Source organism: Sapajus apella, unplaced genomic scaffold, assembly GCF_009761245.1.
Source record: "Sapajus apella isolate SASKATOON/1434 unplaced genomic scaffold, GSC_monkey_1.0 scaffold44, whole genome shotgun sequence".
Lineage (NCBI taxonomy): Eukaryota > Metazoa > Chordata > Mammalia > Primates > Cebidae > Sapajus > Sapajus apella.
Window position 1 is genome coordinate 19,547,328 of NW_022436984.1, and position 23,040 is coordinate 19,570,367.

The following is a 23,040-nucleotide window of genomic DNA, read 5'->3' on the forward strand; positions in this document are numbered from 1 at the left end:
GGGGCAGGGATAAGGAGTGGAATTCAGAGGTCCTGGAGTAGCAGTGCTGGTAAGAAAACCATGAGGGAATCTCTTAGAAAAGGACTAGCTCTTTCTCTTCTTACCACCCTCCACCTCCACTGTGCCCTGCCCCTACCCCCACCCCTGAACAGTCATGGCCCTGGGCTTTCCTGAGCTATCCCATCCCCTGAAACCCCACTCGTGAACTGCTTGTCACTGAGAGCCCAGTGCCAGGCAAGTTTGGTCCCAGAGGTGGGAGCTCTTTTCTTTATAAAGGAACTGAAGATACCCAGAGAAATACAAAGTCCTGGCAATGGCCCTTCTGGCTCCCAGAAGTCTTTGGACCCACTCTAACTTTTTCTGTCATGAGGAAAGGAACATAAGTCCCTAAGTCTTCCTGGATTTGGTTTTACATGGACAGTTAGAGTTTTCAAGAAATACAGTGGGGGAGTTGGAGGAAGTGATCAGGGCGGGCTTCAGGCCTCAGTGGCAAGACAGCAGGAGGAAGCATTTTGGCCAGGCCTCCTTCAGCCGTAGCCAAGGGCGGTTGCGGAGTGCTGCCTGCAGACCATGCTTGGCCATGGCAGCCACCCTGGTCCACCTTTCCTCACGGGAGAAGAGAGGGTAGAAAGCGAAGGGAGGGTGAGCATCTGGGGCCAGTACCAGGGCAGGAGAAGAAGAGCAGCAGCTGGGGAGCAGTGACACCTTCCTCCTTCTTCCCTCCTTGCCCTGCCTGAGGCAACCCTGGGCAGAAGGAAAGGTGGAGCCTTACAGCCTGAGTCGGAAAAGGGGCAAGGTTCAAGCTGGCTTGGAATCCCCTGAATCCATTCCATTCATACAGAATGAAAGAAGTCCTTCCTCTGACATAGCAAAGGCTTTAAAAGAGAGTGCTTAGGGGGTGGCATCTGGAATATTTTCTAAAGTTGGGCTTGGTGGCTGCCACTGGAGGAAGTCAACCAACATGAAGGCAGGAGGGCAGAGGAGCGCAGCACACAGAGACAAGGACACTGGCTTGCAGATCCAACAAGCCCTCACCACCTTGACTCGCCTCCCTTCTTCCGGCTTCCATTGAATTGTTTCTGTAAGGGTAGTTGCCATGTGTGCTGTTCCTAATTCACAGTGCTGCTCCATGGAACTGTTTAATGGAACTCACAGTGCTGAGCATGGTTTGTGAACTGGGAGGTGTTTAAAGAAGCATCACTGTTGTTCCTTTTCCAATTAGTATCACCCTCATGCTGACCGTGTGTGCCGTGGGGGTTGGCAGCGCTGGACACTACAGCATGGAGGGATAGAGGGGCATGTGACTCAGTGGGGCCCCGGCTGTCAGCTTCTCAAGACTCAGACATTTGCAAGTGGGCAGACAGTTCACCCAGGTCCCTTGAACTTGGTTCCTTCATGAAGAAAGTGAATGTGACAATGTTAGAGGCCTTCTATATTCACACACAGCTCATTAGTCCTTCAAATAAATCTACAAGCAGGAGCGTGTCATTCTGATTCACCAGATGAGGTCACAGACCAGCAAGGTGACTTTACCAGGACAAGGCTACAGTCAGTGCTGCAAACTCAGGCCCTGGGTCTCAGCCCAGTGTTTGTCTCGCTGCTTTCTCACCCACAGCCAGATCTGGACCTTGACCACACACAGTAGCCAGAATGGAGGTGGGGGAACCCTGGTCCCAGGGGCTCGGTTTGGTTGGGCTCACTGTTATTTCTATAGTTCATGAGCATTTGCTTAGAGCAGCACATTTTATATGCTCTTTTTTCTCAAGAAGCCCCAGCTGTAAGCGGAAATGGGGTCATGGGTACAATACAGGCAGGTCTTAAAGTGCTTCCTGCCCCACCTCTGCACTCAGACCTGGATCCCTGGCGATGGCCGGAGTTCACGTCTTGACGCCAGCAGGCCCCTCCTGCTTTCTGTGTGCAGAGGAATGGGCCTTCTTTGCAAGACCCTTCATCCTCCATCCCAGAGTGGCTGTTGTGGGGAGTCCAGGATGGACACCACCATCCAGTCTGGGTTTTTCTACAGGATCAGGTCTGGGGTTTCCAAGCATGGTGGCAGGGAATTCTTACCCAGAACCCCAAAGTGTAAAACGGGCCCCAAGGGAACTACACTGGTCGTGGCTGGCATTCCCTGTGGCTCTTGCTGGCTACACAAAACTACATGGGCTCTGTGGGTCCAGGTGATTACAAGCAACGTGACTTCCTTCATGCCTCCAGATCTTTCCCCCACCCAGTGGGCTTGCCCCTACGAAAGGGATCTCACAAATGCTGGTGCTCATGCAGGCAGGATGCTCATTTTTCTTAGCATGCATTCCAAATTCTTTTTCCTAGCATTCCAGGCTCTTTGCAAACATTCCTGTCTTGCTTCACCATTCACTGGGACCCAATTCTCTGGCCTCCCCACCAGCTTTTGCATCAGCTATATTGGCCATCTCTTCTCTCCCGTCTTCTTTCCTCATAGTCTGTCTAACCCTTACCTTCTAGTCAAGTTTCTTTGGAGGGGCACTGTTTCCCGGAAGCCCTTACTGCCTGCACTAGCTGTTCTCTCCTGTTCTGACACACAGTAGCTTGCATAGGTGGTGCCTATAAAGTAGTGCCTGACTCTTAAGTGGTTTTATCTGTTTCCTTGATGTCCCTATGTGTCATGCTGGGAACCCCAGCTGATCCCCATGGTTAGTTCACAAGGGACAGGGGTAGATGCTGCATTTTCTCATTGCAGGATCTGATTAATATGAATTTGGTTGCATAGCAGGGTTTCCATATATACCTACTGACTTTGATCTATTAAACCACAGCAGTCTTGATATATTCCTGGAGTTATGGAAGTTCCTCCCTCTTGCTGAAGAAAGTGGAGGTACCATTAGGGACCGACCAACATGAGAGAGAGTCCATGGACTGAGATGGGTTTCAAGAAAGGCAGGCTTCTTTCAGAAGATTTCCCCAAGATATGCATATACTTCCAACTCAAGAAGACTGTATTGGGGTGAGCGATGTATTCACAATATGGTCCTGGCTTATCTTGCAGGGATTTGAAACTGGACAACATCCTTCTGGATGCAGAAGGTCACTGCAAGCTGGCTGACTTCGGGATGTGCAAGGAAGGGATTCTGAATGGTGTGACGACCACCACGTTCTGTGGAACTCCTGACTACATAGCTCCCGAGGTAAGACCTGTGTGCCAACGGCCACCTCCTGGTGCCAGGACCGAGGCAGGGGCCCAAACCCATGCACTGGGGGCATCTAGTGGTGCTGGAAGAAGGCTCTGGAAAACCAGGGTGGATTCTAGGTAGGAGGGAGAAAAGGGAAGGTGAAAAGTTTGCTGATGTCTTTGTCAAGAAGTTCTAGTATTGGGGAGATGATGAGTGAAATGAAAGTAACAGGCTATTTCCCAAACCTGGGTAAGTTCTCACAGAACATCTCTTTCCCATGCTAGTCAAGAACCACCAACAAATCTAGGACCAAGAGAAATTTGTTGACTTTCATTATTGTTTTAATGTCTTTAAAATCAGAATAGGGTGAGCACAGTGGCTCACGCCTATAATTCCAGCACTTTGGGAGGCCAAGGCAGGCAGATCGCTTGAGCCCAGGAGTTCAAGACCAGCCTGGGCAACATGGTGAAACCCTGTCTATACCAAAAATACAAAAATTAGCCAGGCACAGTGGTGCAAACCTGTAGTCCTAGCTACTTGGGAGGCTGAGGCAGAAGGATCTATTGAGCCCAGGAGGTTGAGGCTACAGTGAGCCATAATTATGCCACTGCACTCCAGCCTGGGTGACAAAGCAAGAAAGACCCTGTCTCAATTTTTTAAAAAAGTAAAAAATAAAATCAGAATCAAGGAGCATCACTGATCATAGGAGCACTTCAGGTTATCAGCTGTAATTTGTTTACAGTAAAACTAGGAACCGTTTACCATTTCCAGCATGGTTGCAGTTCTATGCTGTGGGCACACAGGATGGAGCAGGAAGGGAAGCGTGACTGTGCTTCATTATACGCAGACATCAGAGACGGTCACCATGGCCCACTCCAGTAGGTTGCCTTTCATGAAAGTTGTTTGGGATGTTTTGCTCGGCACAAAGTGTTTGTTGGCCTTGAGTTTCTCCAGGTCAGTCTTGCCCAAACCGAGAGATACCCAGTGTGATATGACTCAGGTTTAGGACATGGCCTTTCATAGACAACCAAAATGATCCTCATGGTTCTGAGACATGTAAGATGGGAAGGAAGTACCAATCCCCACTAAACATCACCCATGGTGGATAGGTGTCAGCACATTCCAAGGTCATTTCCTTTTAGTGGGCATTATTTGAGCACCTTCTAGGCACAAAGCAATGAGGGGATAAAGAATTGACTGAGACACTTGTCCCTCTTCTAAAGAAGCTTTTGGTCTAAAGGGAGTGACAGATAAGTAAACAACTAATGAAGCAGAATAAATAGGCACATAAAACAAGATGGTATCCTCAGGGATCAGGAAAGGCTTCTTGGAGCGCCTGGTGGATGAACTGAGTTGTAAAGAATGAGGATTTCCTTTGACGGAATGGGTGGAGAGGGTATTCCTGAAAACAACAGGATTGGAACGGGGGCAGGGCAGGAAAGGAGAAGGTTCAGTGTCCCTGGGCCCTGGATCCTCTGAGGGCAGGGTCTGTGTTTCTTTTTTTTTTTTTTTTGAGAGAGAATCTCACTCTGTCACCAGGCGCCAGGCTGGAGTACAGTGGTGCGACCTCAGCTCACTGCAACCACTGCCGCCGGGGTTCAAGCAATTCTCCTGCCTCAGCCTCCCGAGTAGCTGGGACTACCGGCATGCGCCACCACGCCCAGCTAATTTTTTTGTATTTTTAGTAGAGACGGGGTTTCACCATGTTGGCCAGGATGGTCTCAATCTCTTGATCTCGTGATCTGCCCGCTTCGGCCTCCCAAAGTGCCGGGATTACAGGCATGAGCCACTGTGCCCGGCCAGGGTCTGTGTTCCTAATCTGGGCACTGCCAGTATCTGGCACACAAATCAGGCTCTTAGTAAGGTTTGTTGAGAAATGAGAACTTGTGACATTCCAACATGAGCAAAGGTCAAGGGTCAAAAACATCTTGGTCTTTTCCAGGAAAGTTAAAAAGTGTAGCTAGATCCTAGGGTTTCCTGGTGCTCATGGTAATGAATGAGATTGGGATAAAGACCCAAGGAATGTGGCCTTGATCCTGCAGGATCTGTGGACCCACTCAGGGTTCCAGTGGAGGGGGGTCCTAATCAGATCCATCTCAGGAAGAAGGCAGACCGTAGCAGTGCAGCTCAGAAGACAGGGAGTGAGGGACTGACAGTCAGGAGCCTTCACAGACCAGCCAAGACAGGGGAGGCCCAAGGAGCATCTCAAAGCAAAGGCGATGAGTAACAGGTAATTTCTCTTTAGAATCTTTAACTTCTAAGAGATCTGAAGAGTAGGGATTTTGGCCTCTGCAAGTGTGTATTCCCTTAGCAAGAACACTAGGAATTCAACCTTCAAGGAGCAATAAATGAAAGCGAGAGCTTTCAGTAGGGAACTGCTTTTCTTGTCGTCTTTGTTCACTCTTCACCGTCAGAATCCTCCTTTCCAGTTGTTCTGTAAGCCAATGCAGAGTCAAACAGCTGACAGCCTACAGTATAGTTAAGGCCCCAACCCAAGACAGAACATTGACTTTATGATGAACAAAACAGCCACTCAACTTTCATGAAAGGCTATCCATTAGCAGGACTCACAATGAACAACTCTGATCTCTGTTCACAATGAAGCACAGACACTCTTCCTTCCTGCTGTAGCCTTTGTACCCACCATGCAAAAACATCTCTGCATTGGCAGTGATAATCCCTGGTCGTCCTATAGGCAAATTACAGCTGATAAAGGTACCGATGCCTTCATCAAGGGCTACTGGGAAGATTAAATGAGATTATGCCTCTAAAGCATGAGCCCAATGCCCGGCCCACAGGGAGCAGTGGCTAAATGCTGGCTTCGTTGTTATCATTGTTATTGGGTTGTGTGATCGGATAGGAAACGCAATCCTGAGAACTGAGTCTCGAGTCCAGACTTGACCACAAATGCGCACATGTGACTTTGATAAAGTCACAAAATGTTTTTGAGTCTCACGTTTCTCATCTTTCAAATGGGAGCCATAACTCCTGCCCTACCTCATCCAGCTGCTTTGAGAATCTAATGAGATTAGAGCATGGAAATGCTTGAGAAAGCAGACACCTCTATTCAAATGGGAGAGGTTTTAAGGTGCTGAGCTAACCTCAAAACCAGAGACGCCTTTGGAGGCCTGAGTTCTGCCCCCTGGGCTTCACTTCCTACCACATGGTATGCCCCATGGCACCCCCTCTGCTTTCTCCACTCCCAGCCCCTGCTCCCCAGGAAGTGGCTGCCAGCCCTTGGTAATGCCTGGCATCATCAGGCCCAATGCCTGTTCCTTTCTCCCCCAGCTCTGACGCACTTGAGAGGTTGGCTGCCACTCCAGGTGCCTTCCTGTGGCATGGAAGCCTTGCCCTTTTGCCCAGATCCACTGCTGACAGGTAATTAGGAAGCAGATAATTAGGGCCAACCCTAAAATGAATTTTACAAAAGATGCCACCCAAAACCAGAATGCTGTGGAAGGGGCCTGGAGCAGGGTGGCAGAACGGCCCTGCGGTTTCCACTGCACCACCCAGTCTCAACATTCACAAGTGACCTTCTCCCCACCCCTTGAAGGCACAGAACCCAGCTGCTTTCCTCCGAGAAGCTGGAGAGCAGCCACCCTAGCACCCAGTGTGCCCTGAGCCCAGGAGAGAAGGGAGCATGCCCGGTAGATACACACAGTTGCCATGCATGCCAGCCAGTCACAGAATGTTGACTGTCTCCTGGAGCATACAACAGGCTGGCCATGGGAGTGGGCTCAGTAGCGTGTTAGAGCTCTGGTAACTTACAGATGCACTGGGGAGACAGTTGACTATGAAAAAATAACTAACAACACAGTGGTATGTGGAAAGTGAGAAAGTGCTTGCAAATGTAGGAACAGGCAGGAGTCTTAAGTTGGGTGCCGTGTCTTTCAAGGTTGAGAGAGGAGCTGGCATCGGCCTTGGAGCACAGCAGAATCACTGCTCCTCAGCACGGTGGAGCCCATAGCTCTGACTTTACAGCTCGAGTAACACTAACCACTGGGCTGAGACCAAAGGTGTTAGCTAAACAGAGTATCAGCCCCAAGTAACGCAGAGTTGGCTGCATTTTCTCACCGTCCTTTTCGTTCCGAATTCAGACGATTCCTAAACTGTGAATATTTTAACTGTTTTTAAATGCTTCTCCTATCCAAGTCTTTCTAGTTAATCCTAAGTAATTTGTACCCTCTAGAAGGGTATTTTCAGTAGACCACAGAAAATCCAGACATTTGAATTCAGCCTCCTCTTCCCTGACCGCCGTGAAATCTAAGAACTAAATTGGAGCCTTGTCCCCAGCCTGAGAAGTTATCTGCCCAAGGTGTCCTGTCAGCTGGAATGACTAGGCGTCATTCCTCTTTGCAGGACATGCACTCCAACCTCATTTCTCCTTCACTTTTTAAAATTCTTTATGGAGTTATGGACCCGGATAAGTCATCTCATCCACGCTCCTGTTTCTGGGCAGAGCCATGTCTAATCCCACTCTAGTAAGAAGAGAAAATAATTGTGGAATGGGAATGTCACTTCATGATGTCTTCCTTAGTAGAGGGGACAGCTCAGCCCTTACTTTTTCCTCTGAGCCAAACATATCATTGACCTGCTACATAAGTTGTTCATGTATATGTTATATTTTAAAGGCATGCTGCAAAATATAAAGCTCTATACAGCCGAAAGATGATATTAAATTCTAGTCTTTTCTATTTGATCTGGTCTACACACACACACACACACATATAATCTATTCATACATCATTGACTTGCTACATATTTATATGTATGTGTGTGTATGTATCATGTATTTATGATACATATGTCTATGGAGAGCAGACCAAATGGAATAGCCAATCAGAAAAGATCTTTTTTTTTTTTTGAGATAGGGTCTCACTCTGTTACCCAGGGTGAAGTGCAGTGGCATAATTATGACTCACTATAGCCCCAACCTCCTGGGCTCAAGTGATCCTCCCACCTCAGCCTTCCGAGTAGCTGAGACTACAGACGACATGTACCACCATGCCCAGCTAATTTTTTATTTTTTATAGAGACAGGGTCTGACGATTTTGCCCAGGCTAGTCTCGAACTCCTGTCTCAAGTAACCCTCCTGCCTCAGCCTCCCAAAGTGGTAGGATTACAGGCTTAAGCCCCTGCAGATGTCTTGTATTCAGTAGCGTCATGTCATACGTGCATTTAATCTAAGTGAAGTTGACTCTACACATTTGGCTAGAAGAAAAAAAGAGACAGAGAGCATAGACAAGACAAGTGACCATTGTCAAAGACGAAATGCACCAATCAAGGACATGGTTTGATTCTGGCTATTGCAGTAGGGGGTTCATTAGTGAAGGTGGCCCCAAAGGGAAGGAAGGGGGCCTAGGGTTTCAAAGAGGCAGGCAAAGTAAGGGATTCATCAGTAGATCTTATGGGAATCATGATGAACTGTAGAAATGGGTTCTTTCTTAGAATATGCAAGAGTATAGCCGTCCTTTATAAGGTAGACCATTACAAGGTGGGGGAGACTTATTCACTGCAGTTTCCTCTCCAGGAGCGCAGGGCTCAGGTAAATTCAGTATTGCACCATTTAGAGCAGACCTCAGCTCACCTTTCCACTCAAGCAGTGAGCCGTGCCCTGGACAGTGTGTGAGATGAGATGCCTGAACTCACTGCACTGTCAGTTCCTTACAACTCTCTTGTTCTTAGTATGCATGGTGCTCCCTGACCCTGATTTTAGTGTCAAAATACATAGTTTTTTAAATATAACCCTCATGCCAGTCAGGAACTTTGTCTGGTGCTCAAACAAAGAAATAGTGATGTATTCCTGCTGGAAGATAGACTGTTGATGTTGACTTTGGAGAGATGATAGCTGGCCCCTAACATGGTGCCTCCAAACTCAACTGTCACTGAATATGCTGATTTAGAACCTCACATGTTCTAGGACTCGACTGTAGGGAGGAGCAAGTTAGAATTGAAGTCCTTTTGTCAGGCATGCATAGCACAGTGTGACTGGGGTGGGAGCCTTTGAGGGTCCCTGACTTTGCCGGTTTCCTAAACAGATCCTGCAGGAGTTGGAGTACGGCCCCTCCGTGGACTGGTGGGCCCTGGGGGTGCTGATGTACGAGATGATGGCTGGACAGCCTCCCTTTGAGGCCGACAACGAGGACGACCTATTTGAGTCCATCCTCCATGACGATGTGCTGTACCCAGTCTGGCTCAGCAAGGAGGCCGTCAGCATCTTGAAAGCTGTGAGTCACTGCCCCTCACCCATGGCTGTGCTCTCCTGGGCTCCTCCCCCTACACACACACACACACACACTCTCTCTCTCTCTCTCTCTCTCTCTCTCTCTCTCTCTCTCTCTCTCTTTCCCCTCCCTTTCTCTGTCCAGCTTTCTCCCTCCCACCTCTGCTCATGACCATGGAACGGGAAGGATTAAGGGCAGTTGCCACTGGGGGTTCAGGCACAGTGCAGAGGGCCGCTGCCAAGAGAATGGGGCCGAGATGACTTGCTGTTCTTGTGGGAAAAGGAGCACATGCCTGTGCTTCCTGAGATGAGACACCGTGTACATCTGTGTCCTCCAGCGTTTCAGAGGGAACAGAAGGAACTCAACTGTGCTAACATCACCTCTGCTACTTCCATCCCTTCCTTACCCATGGCGTGTTTTCATCAGGGACCTGTGATGGGGAACAGAGAGGAGGGGAGGGAGGGAGGGAGGGCACTGCCCACCTGTGTCCGTGACAGCATTGCTGTGGCTCAGTAGTCAAGAGAAAAGATCTGGTCCACTGGAAATCCATGCAGTCCTGCTGGATTTAGACACATTATGCAGAGACTGACCCAGCCCTAGGAATAATCCATCACATGGGAAAACTCCTTATGCTTTCTCAGCACAGCCATCTCTACAATGTAACAACACGTGTACTATGTCAAGTAAGTGATATTACTTGTCCCCTGAAATCTGTGAAAGCTGAGGTGCAGGGAAGTTAAGGAAACAGTCTGCCCAAGGTCACCCCTCTGAGCTAAGGCAGGACGAAGGTAACAGCCCAGGAACCATGACTTCCAGACTTGGCTGCTTCCCTCAATCCAAATGCCCCAAAATTCAGTTGTTTGCACGTCATAGTCATGAAATTTGCCATCTTCAAGTGCCCACTGTACTATTACTTGTTTTTCTTGTTCTTTTAATCAACTCCCAATATTTACCTGATTATATGTATTTTACAAAGAAAAAAAAATTTTTTTTTGAGATGGAGTCTCACTGTGATGCCCAGGCTGGAATGCAATGGGGGTATCTCAGCTCACTGCAACCTCTGCCTCCCAGGTTCAAGTGATTCTCTTGCCTCAGCCTCCCGGGTAGCTGGGATTACAGGCACCTGCCATCATGCCTGGCTAATTTTTGTATTTTTAAAAGAGGCAGAGTTTTACCATGTTGACCAGGCTGGTCTCGAACTCCTGACCTCATGTGATCCATGCACCTCGGCCTCCCGAAGTGCTGGGATTATAGGTTGTAAGCCACCACACCCGGCCTAATGAAAATTATCATATAAAATTTTTTGAAAGACCTAAAACCATTTTGCACATATCTGAGGGTGCATGTACCATGTTTTAGAAAATTCCACATCAGAACATGTTACTTTTCTGTAGCTTTTTTTCCTCCTTCCTTTCCTCTTTCCCTCACCTTCATTCCTTCTCTCCCCTCTGCCCCTACTCTCCTCCCTGTCTCTCATTCATTCATTCAGGCACTTCCAACATGCCAGGCGTGGTGCCATATGCTGAATAAGTATTGGTGAGCTGTGGTCTCTGCCTTGCGAAGTTTCCAATCCAGTGGGATTATTTATTATTTCTTATTTTTAATAAATTAAAAATGTATCAATACGTAACCACAAATGGGATAAGAGAAGCGAAGGAGGTCAATAGAGTATGTTCATTCACGCATTCATTTATTAATCAAATATGTATTGAGCATCTAGTAATGACTATGTATTCATTTATTCCATAAATATTTAGTGGCAGGCACTATGCCAGGTGCTGGTGATACAAAGAACACAGTCCCTGCTTACAGACTAGTGAATACATGAACAGACAAATGACTGTACAGCTCGTGCTCGACTTACGACCACGATTGGTTCCGACAGACCGGTCGTAACACGATTTGGTCGTAAGTTGAGTAGGCTAAATGCACACGGAGATGGTAGTGCTGCCGGAAGCTGGTCCGCACTGTCGTACCCCCAGCTGGACAACGTTTGCGCTGCCAGACGCGGAGCAGTCATGGCTAGCGATTGTAGTCGTAAAGTCGAATGGTCGTAAGTTGCATAGGTCATAAGTCGATCAATACCTGTATATGACACTAATGGTAACAAGTGCGAAAAGACACATGCAGCAGCTCAGGAAACTGGGAATAACAGGCTGCGTGGGGTGCTCTTGGGTCTGGAAAGACCTATCCCATGAGGGACACTAAGGAGAGGCTTCAGTCAGGTGGCTCCTCGGAGAAAGGGTGTCTGTTCAGAGAGAACAGCGAATGCGCAGACCTTGGGGCTAGAAAACATCTGCCAGGCTGGAGAGACCAAAAGGAGCTCAGGGAGAGTGGGCGGGAGGAAGACAAAGGGATGGCGGTGTTTGAGCATGTAGGACTCATGCCACCGTGGGAGCTTCCACTGATTCCCAGTGCAGGGCAAACCCTCGGAGACGCCAGGCAGGGGAGCGACCTGGCTTGTACACCCAGAAGGTAGCTCTGGCTGCTGGGGAGACGTGATTTGGAGGGTGCCTCTCCTGCCAGCCTCCAAAGTCCTCCGCCCTTGCCCCAAGCCAGTGAGGCCTCAGGGATACTAGTCTTCTCTAGGGAGACTAGTTTATCCAAATTTCCAAATTCTATGCATGGGACTCTCTCTCCGAGCGTGGTTCTTGCTACTGGTGGAAATGACTTCTATTGCACTTTTCTGCCTTGCACTTCACCCTCGCCCCCATTTCTCCTCGCCCCCCTGTGGCTCTGTGAAGCTTTCAGGATCCCTGCCTCGGAGCCTCCCAGCCACATTCATTGGCTCAGCTGAGCCCCTCCGTGCTAAAGCCTCCTTGTCCCTGCCCTCTGGGACGGGGTCTCCTCTGGCGTCAGGCGGCTGCTTCTCCTCCTTTGCTGCCCCCTTTCCTGCTGCCCCCTGAGCGCTGACATTTTCATAGGTTGACTCAGTAGCATTTTCTCAGTGAGGCTTTTACAAAAAACTAAAACTTATCCCCTTCCCCTTCCCTATCCGCCTTTATCCTGCTCAGTTGATCCCCGATAGCAGTTTCCACTTTCTAACCTACTATATATTTTATGTATTATGTTTATTGTCTATTTCCTTACACAAGATTTGAGCTTCATGAGAGCAGGAACATTTCCAGATTATTCCTCAGACGCATCCCAAGGGCTGAGAACAGTGCCAAGCACATTGTAGGAGCTATGTAACTGGTGAAAAACAGAAGCAGCTCTTTGCTCTCTGTTCTTCCCATTTTATCACAGATTGCAAAGTTAAATGCCTGCATACACCAAGCAGGAGCCATGGAAGGTGAATGGGACTGGGTGAGGCAGGGTAAACTGAGGCACCTGCTGATCTCCTGGCAGCAATGAGGACTTCACCTCCCCAGATCTCGCTTTCCAAGAGAAGCATAAAATCCAGATTTTTATGTAAAATCTCAAAACGTTAAATGATTATAACTAGTTCAATTAAAAGGAATGTTGTCCGCCCGCCTTGGTCTCCCAAAGTGCTGGGATTACAAGTGTCAGCCACCAAGGTCGGGAGTTTGAGACCAGCCTGACCAACATAGAGAAAGCCCCTTTCTACTAAAAATACGAAATCAGCCAGGCATGATGGTGGGTGCCTGTAATCCCAGCTACTCTGGAGGCTGAGGCAGGAGAATTGCTTGAACCTGGGAGCTAGAGGTTGCAGCGAGCTGAGATACCACCATAGCACTCCAGCCTGGGCAACAGGAGTGAAACTCCATCTTGAAAAAAAAAAAAGGAAATGGGGGAGCCAAAGAAAACTTTGGCGTGGGTTCCTCTTGGGTGACATTCTTTGATGGACCCCGGCTCTTCCCAGCTCCTTGCTGGCGTCACTCGCTGGCCGCTGTTCAGCTCCTTCACAAATAGATTCTGATCACTGCCTCTCTTGTTTCTCAGGCCTGGGCCCCAGGCCCCCTGGGGACCCTGTGCTCTCCCTGCACGTCACTCTCCCATTCTCACCTTGCACTCAGGAAGGGGTATCCCCAACCAGACCTGTCTTCCAGCCTCCGGGCTGGTGTTTCCCATTCCCTACTCACTGCCTCCCTTCGGCTGGCCGGGGGTCCCTCGCATTCAGTATACCCCCAAACTGAGCTCTGGATCATCCCCCTCAAATCTGCTCACTCCCAACTTCCTTGGCTCAGCAAATGGTACCCTGTCCTCCTGTCTAAAGAGTCCAGAAATGGGGTGCTATCCCTTGCTCCCCATCACAGCTAGCCAGTCAAGTCCATTCTCCCTGCCAGCCTATTCCATTTGAGTTACCTTTCTCCATCCTTCTCCCCCCATTACCCCCATCAGAGCCACCGCCGCCTCTCCCTTGGTGAACCGCAGGATCTCCTGTGGGCCACCCCCCTTGCCTTCTTCTCATCTCTGTACGTCAATCACAGTAATCTCTTAAGGATGCAGCTCTAGCCATTTCATGCCTCATTCCCTGCTTAAAAGTCATCCAGATCCGCACATTGTGATTAGATCAAGACCTCTATCTTCCACATAGCCTCCAAGGTACTGCATCGGGTCCACCTCCCTGTCAGCCATTCCCTCTCATCTGCTGGGTTCTGGCCACGTTTGACTATGTCCAGGGGCTACAGAATCCATGTGTCCTCAGTGTTCCTTCTCCCCAACCACTCTCCCCCGAGCCCTTTTTGCCTAATTACCTGTTATTCCTCCTTCAGGTCTCAGCCTAAGTTTTGCTTCTCAGGGAATGCTTTGTCAAGTTCCTTGCCCAAGAGGCTTCTCCCTGTCACACTGACAGAGCCTGCTGTGCTTCTCTGGGGCCATTCATCACAGTCTCAGCTCATTGATTCTCTAGCAATTATGTGTTTTTTCTCAGCCTCCCTTATTCTTCTCCATGCCCTGTGAGGGCAGGGGCCGTGTCTCATCACTCACCACAGCACTGGGTGCAGAATGGAGACTCATGTGTGTCCAAAGGAAGGAGAGAAGGCGTTGTAATAGATGAGTACAGGGCACCTGCCAGGCCAGGCATTCAGCAAGACTCTCAGTATCCACAGGCGGCTCCCAGCCGGAAAGCACTTTAGGAAGGGCACGTCACCCATTGGGAAGGAACCTTGCTTAGAGGGACTTGATTGTCCAACTTTTCAAATTCTGCTTTGTTCAGTTTATATATTTTTATATTCAGTTTATATATATTTATATTCATAAATATATATTTATATATTCAGTTTATATATTTAGGCTTTAAATATTTTATTTGCTTGCTTGTTTGATCACATGCTTTAGAAATGAAAACGCAAAGCATAAAATGGCACGCAGCGCAAGGTCTCCGTCTCATCCTTTCTCCCATCTGCCCCTTTCCCACACACTCTGTACTTCTGGTTTGAGGCTCTTGTATATCCTTCCGGAACCTCTTTATGTATATACAAGCAAATACAAATATAACATCTCATTTCTTTATCTGTATTACACAATTGTAGGAATGCTGTACACATATCTTGTTTTCCTATCGATGGTGCATCTTGCATTTTCCACTCAATGAGATCTTGCAACAGGCATGTCTTCATTGGTTCTGCCTCTACTTACACTTTGGACCTGCAACTCTGAATCACTGCAGAGGACTCTCTTGAGTAATCAACTTGGGGTGGACATGGGGGCTTTTGCCTCCTGATTCCCAGAGCCCCATCTCTTCACAAGTCAGCTGAGTAGCTAAGGGAAAACCTCAGCTGCACCCGAGGCCACCAGAACACCATGCCCAGCAGAGCTGGCCACCATCCCGGGCCCCAGCACCAGCCCAGCACACCTCCCTGCGAGTCCCCTGCCAGCGTACCAGCTGAGCCCTTTTATATTCGAGGCCGTAGAGCAGTGGCCTTTAACTAAGGGCAATTTTGTCCTGTTCCCTTAGACATTCAGTAATGTCTGGAGATATTTTTGGTGCTACTGTCATGTAGTGGGTAGAGGCCGTGGAGGCTGCTAAGCTGCCTGCAATACACAGGACAGCTCCCACACCCACCCTGCAAAGAAGTATCCAGTCGAAACTGTTAATAGGACCAAGGCTGAAAGCCCTTGACCTACAGAGATTTCGAAGTTAGAAGTCATGCCTAACCAGTTAACCAGTTCGTGAGGATGAAACGTTCATGAGAAGAGCATCTTCCCGCTGAGAAGAGCCTCTGGCTCAGGGGCAGCTTCCCAAGATGCCTCTATGTTTATCCCTGACCCTGGTACTTCCCCTCCCAGAAAAGGGAGGATGGGAGGAGCTGAGGAAGTGAGGAGGAGTCTCCTACACCCTTGGCCTCAAAACACTTCGTTTCCTCTCACTGTCACTTGACTGCAGGGCCAGACCAGGATTTCCATGACTCTGGCCAAGTGAGCTATGTCTCCGAGGGCTATTTCATATGTGAAGGTGATGTAGAACTTTAGAGAAGGCCATTTGTATCATAGAAGCATGCAGTGTACAACCTGTGCAACAGTAAGTGGCTGTGCCACAGTTTCCCTTCCTCAGCACTGTGCCCTGAGGCCCAGCCTTTAGCTCCTCACTCCATCGTCACAATTTGCTGAGTGTACAATGGGAAGCAGGCACTGATCCAGGTCTGGGGCAGGTAAGACCAATTTCTAAATCATAGAGCTCACCAAGGGAAAGAGATGTTTAGACAAATTATAATTTAAATAAACCAGAGGCACAGGGTCTAAGGTATCAACAGAGGAGGAAATCTGGGGAGGCTTCACAGAGGAGCCAGCATTTTGAGTATTTCCTAGGCAAGGCCTAGGGACTGGAGAGGGACAGTCAACCAGAGGGAAGAAAAAGTGCAAAAGGCCAGCAAGGTAGACAGGATTGAGAAGCTCCTGTGTGCCAAACCAGAGTGTGGACATCATAGTGGGGGCCATTGGGTGTTTACATGGGGTCACCTTGCTGACTTGTAGATGAGAAAGATGAGGTACATTGGTACCATTCCTGACTCACACCTGCTCTCCACATCCTATCGTTCTTTATCTGGGGCTGTCCCCTCCAGTCACATTGAACTTGAGGCCAGGTGCTTTGGTTCCAAGGGCACCAGGCAAGAGATAGCTAAAGGCTCTCTCCCTTGCTGATGAAGCCTGAAATTCTACCAAAGATGTATTCCTTTGAATCATAGTTTATCCTCTAAAGTTCCTCTGTTTAGACAGATATTCAGCCTTCACACTATGAAATGTAACATTTTATCTCTAACACACATGCACATACACACACAACACACAAAGGCCATTATTTTGGGTCGCTATCAGAAATGTTTCCACCTACTGGCACTTTTTCCCCCAAGGTTTTATTGGTGTACATGTGCTCGATGAAATTAATGTTTGCCCTCAGGACTGACTCACTGAATAGGAATAACAAGTTCACCTGTGTGGGGGGTCACAAGATACCACCCAGAAAATATAAAGCACATCAATGTGATTTTTTTACCTACAAGCATTGACAAGCCATAAGTCGTTCTTTTTCTTGTTTTTATCTTTTGACCTTCATGGGCATTTTGTGTAGAGATTGCAAATTCAAACATAAAAACAAGGAGAGCGGCTGGGTCCAGGAAAAGGAAAGGAGCAGGAGGTATTCACACATGTGATAATTTACCTGGTCCTTATTTCTTACCTCAAAAAGGACTGTTGACCTATCTGTGTAAATGAGTTTATCAGATTTCAGTCTCCCTGATGAGAAGACCTGAGAATCGGAGGGAGATCAGAGAGTTAGTAAGAGCCAGAATTCCTAATCCCAGCTTGGTCCCTTGCTAGCTGGGTGACTTTGGCCAAATCAACTAACCTCTCTGTGCTTCTAGTGCCTTGCTTATAATCTAGAGATAATGATAGTACCTCAGAGGGCATTAGGATGAAATGAGTTGATCTATGTACTATGTCTAGAATGGTGGCTGGGACATAGTAAATTCTATGTAAGAGTTAAAGAAAAGCCAACAGATGTGGCCCCTGAAAGTGCGAAGAGCAGACTTGGGAGGCGATGCTGAAGATGCTGCCTTGGCTGACCTCCATCTGTCCCTCATAGCCTGTGCTGCCCAGGGCTTTGTCACTAATGCCGACTCATGTCCTCATCTCTGCAGTTCATGACGAAGAATCCCCACAAGCGCCTGGGCTGTGTGGCAGCGCAGAATGGCGAGGACGCCATCAAGCAGCACCCATTCTTCAAAGAGATTGACTGGGTGCTCCTGGAGCAGAAGAAGATCAAGCCACCCTTCAAACCGCGCATTGTAAGTTGGTCCCCATGCACTTTCAGCACCATGGGTCGGGCCCAGGTACTTGGGGGGCAGGCTGCATGCGCTCAGGAGGAACAGTCAGGGGACACGTATTACAGCAAAAATGACAAAGGCCAGAGGTGGCTGAGACTCTCCCTAAGACGTCATCTTTAGGCCCCAAGCGTTTACTTTTGAAAATATGTAACTGACTACAGCAGCACCCAAGATGATGATTGACGTGGGCCACAGAACACCTTTTGTCTTAATAGAGATTCAATTTATTTATTTTGATGAAAATGACAAATGATTCTAGTGTTCCATGCATGGCGGAGACGTAAGGTTTCTTTATGAAGAACTGAGTCTGTTTTCTAAAGGAGTCAGTGTAAAGGGAAACATTAACTAAATAATAGCCATGGTCATTCTGTGGAACTAGCACAGAGCGTGAAGCTGGGATTCACTGACTGGCAGCAGGAAGGATGGTCCTGGGGGGAACTTCTGGGAGGCCCACTGCCTCAAAGTGCACTTCTGTGACATACCCTCTCTCTTCTCTGCTGCACCCTCCCTTCTGCCTTCCAGATTCTCAGGCCTGCCATGATGCCAGTTGGAGGGGGCATATAGTACAGGACAGTTGACAGAGCGTTCGGTCTGGGCTTGACTCAGTATAAAGACCACGTCCTAGCAGGCCCTTCTGCCAGAATGGGGAGAGGGTCATGTTGTGCTCCTTGAAGTTACAGTGTGTGTATCTGAATTCCATTGTGTTGTAGTGCAGTGAAGTAGTCAATCATTCAGACTGAAAACTGAGGTGGCTGGCTGGCAGGCTTGCTGGAGGTGATGGGGGTGTGCAATGGAAGGGTTTATTAGGCAGGAGCCCCAGTGCTGTGGGGCTGTGGGACTGGGGTCCCAGGCAGGGAAGACTTGCCATCAGGCAGTCAGCCCTTGGTCACCCGGCATACTGTCAGATGAGCCACCCTCCCCCATCTCCAAGCGCAGAAAAGACCCTCCTGTGCTTTGTGAACCATCAGAGAGGAATTCCATTCTATTCCGGGAGATTTTCTGGGCAGCTGTTATTGACAATGTTGTGATTCTTAGATATGTTCCACGGTGGGGGTGGGGGTGGGGGATAGCGTCAGTGGGCGGGTGTGGCCCAGGCCTCAGCCAGACTGGAGCACATGGGGCTGAACATCCCTGGATGCTTGGGCCCGTCACCACTCCTCGTTTGCTTCCTCCTTTGGTTTCCATGTTTTTGTTGGATAGCACAAGCTTGGGGCAGGCCAGATTTAGGTTCACCTTCTTTCTGTGTAAATATCACTTCCTCTTTAGCCCATCTCCACCACAGCTCCAGGCCAAGCCAGGAGGGCGTAGGGCCCCAGCCCCCGGGGCGGCTGTCCCCTGCTGCCACAGGGCTTCCTGCATACATCAACCTGCCCAATGGCTGGGGGCTGGGGGCCTCTGTAAGTCACCTTTAAAGACAGGATTAACTGTGACCCTCACAAAATAGGGGAAGTAGGACTCCAGAGGCCTAACAGAGGAGGAGGAGGAGAAACTAAAGGCTCAGATGGAAGGGTGAATTTTAATTTCTATTTAATCTAAGTTAATCAACCCAAAGAAAAATGAGAACTAGTAAAGAATCCAGGCCCAACCAATAGAAGCGCAGAATGAGACTGAAGTTGTCTGCATCGTTGCAGGTCTACAAAATGACTTAAACTTGAGCCTAGATCTCAACAAAACCACATTAAACCAGGCTTACGGAGCACCAGGCCCCAGCTGTACCGGCAGAGACAGAGGAGCCAGCCCCCTCCTGCTTGGGAAGAGTGGGGAGGATCGTGAAGCCCCAGGGGGAACCATCAGCAAGGGGTATGAGGAGAGAGGGGTTCTGGGGTGTGGCAGAGGAAGCCAGGGGGCGTCTGTTGAGAGGCCACGGGGAGGGAAGGAAGTAGGGAAGAACCTTAATCATAAGAGGCACAAAGGAAGTTTTAGAGTGTGGATTCATGAAGAACCATCTCTGCCTGAGGTATAGCAGATTCTAGAACACTGCCAAAGCCCTTACCAAAGCCCTGGCAGTCACAGGAATTACTCTCTGGGGCTCCCAACTTTCAGTTTGAGACTTTGAGCTAATGAAAGTGCAGGCCCTCTGAGAGGCATCCCTCTTTGAGCAGCACGTGGCCGGAAGGGTATAAAGAACAGGGGTAGGTGAACAGGTGCAGGCCTGAGGGATCCCTCAACGGAGAGGTGAGAGGAAGAGAGGGAAGGGCGAACTAGGAGGGAGGCAGATATGTGACTTACTCCACTAATGTGCAGGCGTTGCCTTGCTTTGGACAGGCAGGGACCGCCTTAAAGCTCTCCCTGGCCAGAAGTGGAGGTGCTTCTGTGGGCAGGGGTGTGAGGAAGGCTGGGAACCAGCAGCAGGAAGTACATCCCTGGATCAGGGGTCAGGCAGGACTCCACCTCTGCCCGGATGTCTAGAAAACAAGGGACCTGTGCTTTCTGTCCTTGGGCCTCTTGAGAGCTCCCCCTTGGTACTAAAGAGCAAGACTCTGCTTTCTTTTGTCTGGAGGGCCAAGGGAGTGTTCAGAGTCCTTATCACTCCCTGAAAGGATGGCAAAGAAAGGATGGGGCTGTCCAGGAGCTCCCATCAATTTCAAAACTGCTTCGGTCAGACTTTCCTAAAGACTGATGAAATCATTGCCTTGAAGTCATCTTGTGCACATGTTCCCACTCTCCCTGCCTCCCCAGACCTTCAGAGTAACCTCAATGCTGTAGGTAGGGGGCGGTCAGGGGAGAGGGTATTGATTAGGTAGGTTTGAATTCAGTCAGAAGGAGAAAATTAGAACATCTGGAGAAAGGAAAGCTGAAACGGAAAGCTGACATTGTGAGAGGTGCTTCTGGTCACACCTGGAAGCTGAGTAATGTTGATCCTTAGAGAGTTCTTAGCTGCAGTTCATTAAAGACCGATTCAAGTTATTTAAATGTCTGACATTTGCGACCTTAGCACTAGAGATTTCTCTCAGGAGAAATACCAAAATTGGGGGGTGGGGAGGCAAGAATTGTCCACATCTAGTTAGCAGGTTGGAAAAGTGACCCAAGTCTGTCCCTAAGTTGAAAGTTCTTTTCTGAAAAACGTCCATGGCACCAGCCCGAGTCATTTGTGGGCTTGTGTAGAAAGAGCAGAAATGAGGCCGGGGATGGGGGTGGCTCAAGCCTGTAATCCCAGCACTTTGGGAGGCCAAGGTAGCTGGATCACCTGAGGTCAGGAGTTCGAGACCAGCCTGGCTAACATGGTGAAAATCCGTCTCTACTAAAAATATAAAAATTAGCTGGGCATAGTGGTGCATGCCTGTAATCCCAGCTACTTGGGAGGCTGAGGCAGAAGAATCGTTTGAACCCGGGAGGTGGAGGTTGCAGTGAGCTGAGATTGTGCCACTGCACTCCAGCCTAGGTAACAGAGCAAGACTCTGTCTCAAAAAAAAAAAAAAAATGAATTTTAAACAGGATTAATGCCCATGGCAGTAATGAACGTACTGTATTTCTCATCTCAGAAAGCCTCGAAAGACCAATAGGAAAATTCACTTGAGGTTTTCATATGCCATCGCACCCCTGTAACCAACTCAGGGTTAACTCCAGGGATGTGGGTGCCTGCCTAGCTCAGATACCAGTAGTGAGGACAGCTCTGTGCTCCATAAGCAGAGTCAGCCTTACCTCAAAACAGATGGCCACCCACAGAGGCCACCAAGAGACACAGGGAAGCTGAGGTACATCCCACAGAGGCCACCAAGAGTCACGGGGAGGCTGAGGCCTTTCTAGCAGAGGTGGGAAAGAAAGGGCTTTGACAGAGGGAGGAGGGAAAACTGGTTTAGAACCCACCATTGAGAAAAAGTCTCCAAGTCACTGGATCACAAGCAGCCAGGGGCAGTGTGCAGTTGTTGGTGCTGGGTCTTCGACTCCAAGTCAAAGGACCCTAAAGGATCATTTCCCTTCTCACAGTGTCTTGTCTTGGAGTCTAAGACCCAAGACCAAGTTCAAGCAAATATCGTCAGCCTTGCAATTTGATGGTGGCCTCCAGGAGACATTGGGCATGTGTTTAAACAAGCACTGAAAGCAGCTGTACAAGAGCCCTAATCCTGTAAAACTGAAGACCCCCAGGGTGACCTGGTCAAGTGTCTGCAGCCCCTGAGGGAGCTCCAGGTTTCCTCCTTCTTGAGTTACCTCCACTTGCTTCTAAGCCATGCCCTTCTGGCATCGTACCAGAATGCCACCAGTCTCCAGAAACCTGAATTACCCCACTCCTCAGCTGGCCGTACTGAATCTGGGTGACCTGGGGGGTGCCCTGCCTGTCTGATACAAGGAGGAACTGGTTTTGTCAGGTGGTTGATGCTGGAGGTGAGGCTGGGCGAGGTCATGTCACTTACAAAGAGCCAGGATGCAGTGGCATGTTTTCCCAGAGCTCCTGACCCTCTCCAGTCTCACTCCAGAGCCCCTTGGTGGAAGAAGTTGCCAGGCACAGCAAGGCTGTACTCTGCCCAGACTGGCTCGCTAGAGGCTGGGGCCCCTGGGTCACCACTGCAAAAGCTAAGGATGCAACAGCACATCAGCTTTCAGGTCTGACTTCCATTCCTGCACAGGAAGCCTCTCCCCTCTGCAGCTATCACCAAGGAGACTGTCCAGATTCGTAGCTGGAATTTGGCCTCTAGTCAGGTTCCATCACATACCTCAATTGGCTTCTATTCCCCCCAGGCTTTTGCCTTCTTGAGATGTCTGCTAAGCTGAGATTTCTGCTCCCCTGGCTCCTAAGCCTCCCTTGTCTAACCCCTGCCCTGACTCACCAGCTGTCACTAGTCCAACTGGGTTTCCTGACTTCTGGCCAACACCCCTTTGTACTAACCCCCACCCAGTGCAGTTTGCAGTGGCCTCTGCTTCAGCGTGGAGACTTTCCTGTCTTTCGTTCTCGCAGCTCTCTTACATATTCTCCCTCCTCCACTCTCCCTTTTGTACTCCTCTTGTTCACCCTCTGTCCACCCACCTAATGAACTGAGTTTGTGCAAGCGATGTGCCATCAACACCAAACCAAAGACTTTGCGCCATCATGTACTCAAATCAATTTTCCAGGGGCGGCTTGCTTCAGAGCAAGGGCACACAGTGGGGGGCTGTTTGGTGGCAGATACTCCAGCAGTGAGGGGCTGGGGAGACAGGAAAGCCAGCAAGGCTGGAGACAAACTTTTGATCCTGGAGAAAATCTCCAACCCTAGAATTCACTGGTCTATCCCATTGGGGATTTCATCCCAAGATGATGGCATCATCTAATTGCCAATAAAAGTAGCACATTCGCTTTTGTGTTACTGGAGGGCTTGCCTTCTCTGGGGACTGCAGGGGCAGAGCGATGTGTTTGGTGTGGTTGAAGGGCATCAGCTGACTTTGCAGATCGTGGGGGATGTTCTGCTCACGCCTGGCTTCCCCGCTGTGTGCCCATTCCTTCCCCTCAAAAGCGTTCAGCTCTGAGATGAT

General features: G+C 49.1%; 1 protein-coding gene across 2 annotated transcripts in view; it reads left to right on the forward strand.

Annotated features, from left to right (window-relative positions):
• Positions 1–23,040, forward strand: part of PRKCE (protein kinase C epsilon) — a 535,093-nt gene that overhangs the window by 490,286 nt on the left and 21,767 nt on the right. For both annotated transcript variants that reach the window (XM_032239536.1, XM_032239537.1), the window contains exons 12-14: positions 3,023–3,161; positions 9,185–9,373; positions 17,410–17,556. In XM_032239536.1, coding sequence (XP_032095427.1) covers positions 3,023–3,161; positions 9,185–9,373; positions 17,410–17,556 — 475 coding nt within the window. The remainder of the gene's footprint in view (positions 1–3,022; positions 3,162–9,184; positions 9,374–17,409; positions 17,557–23,040) is intronic.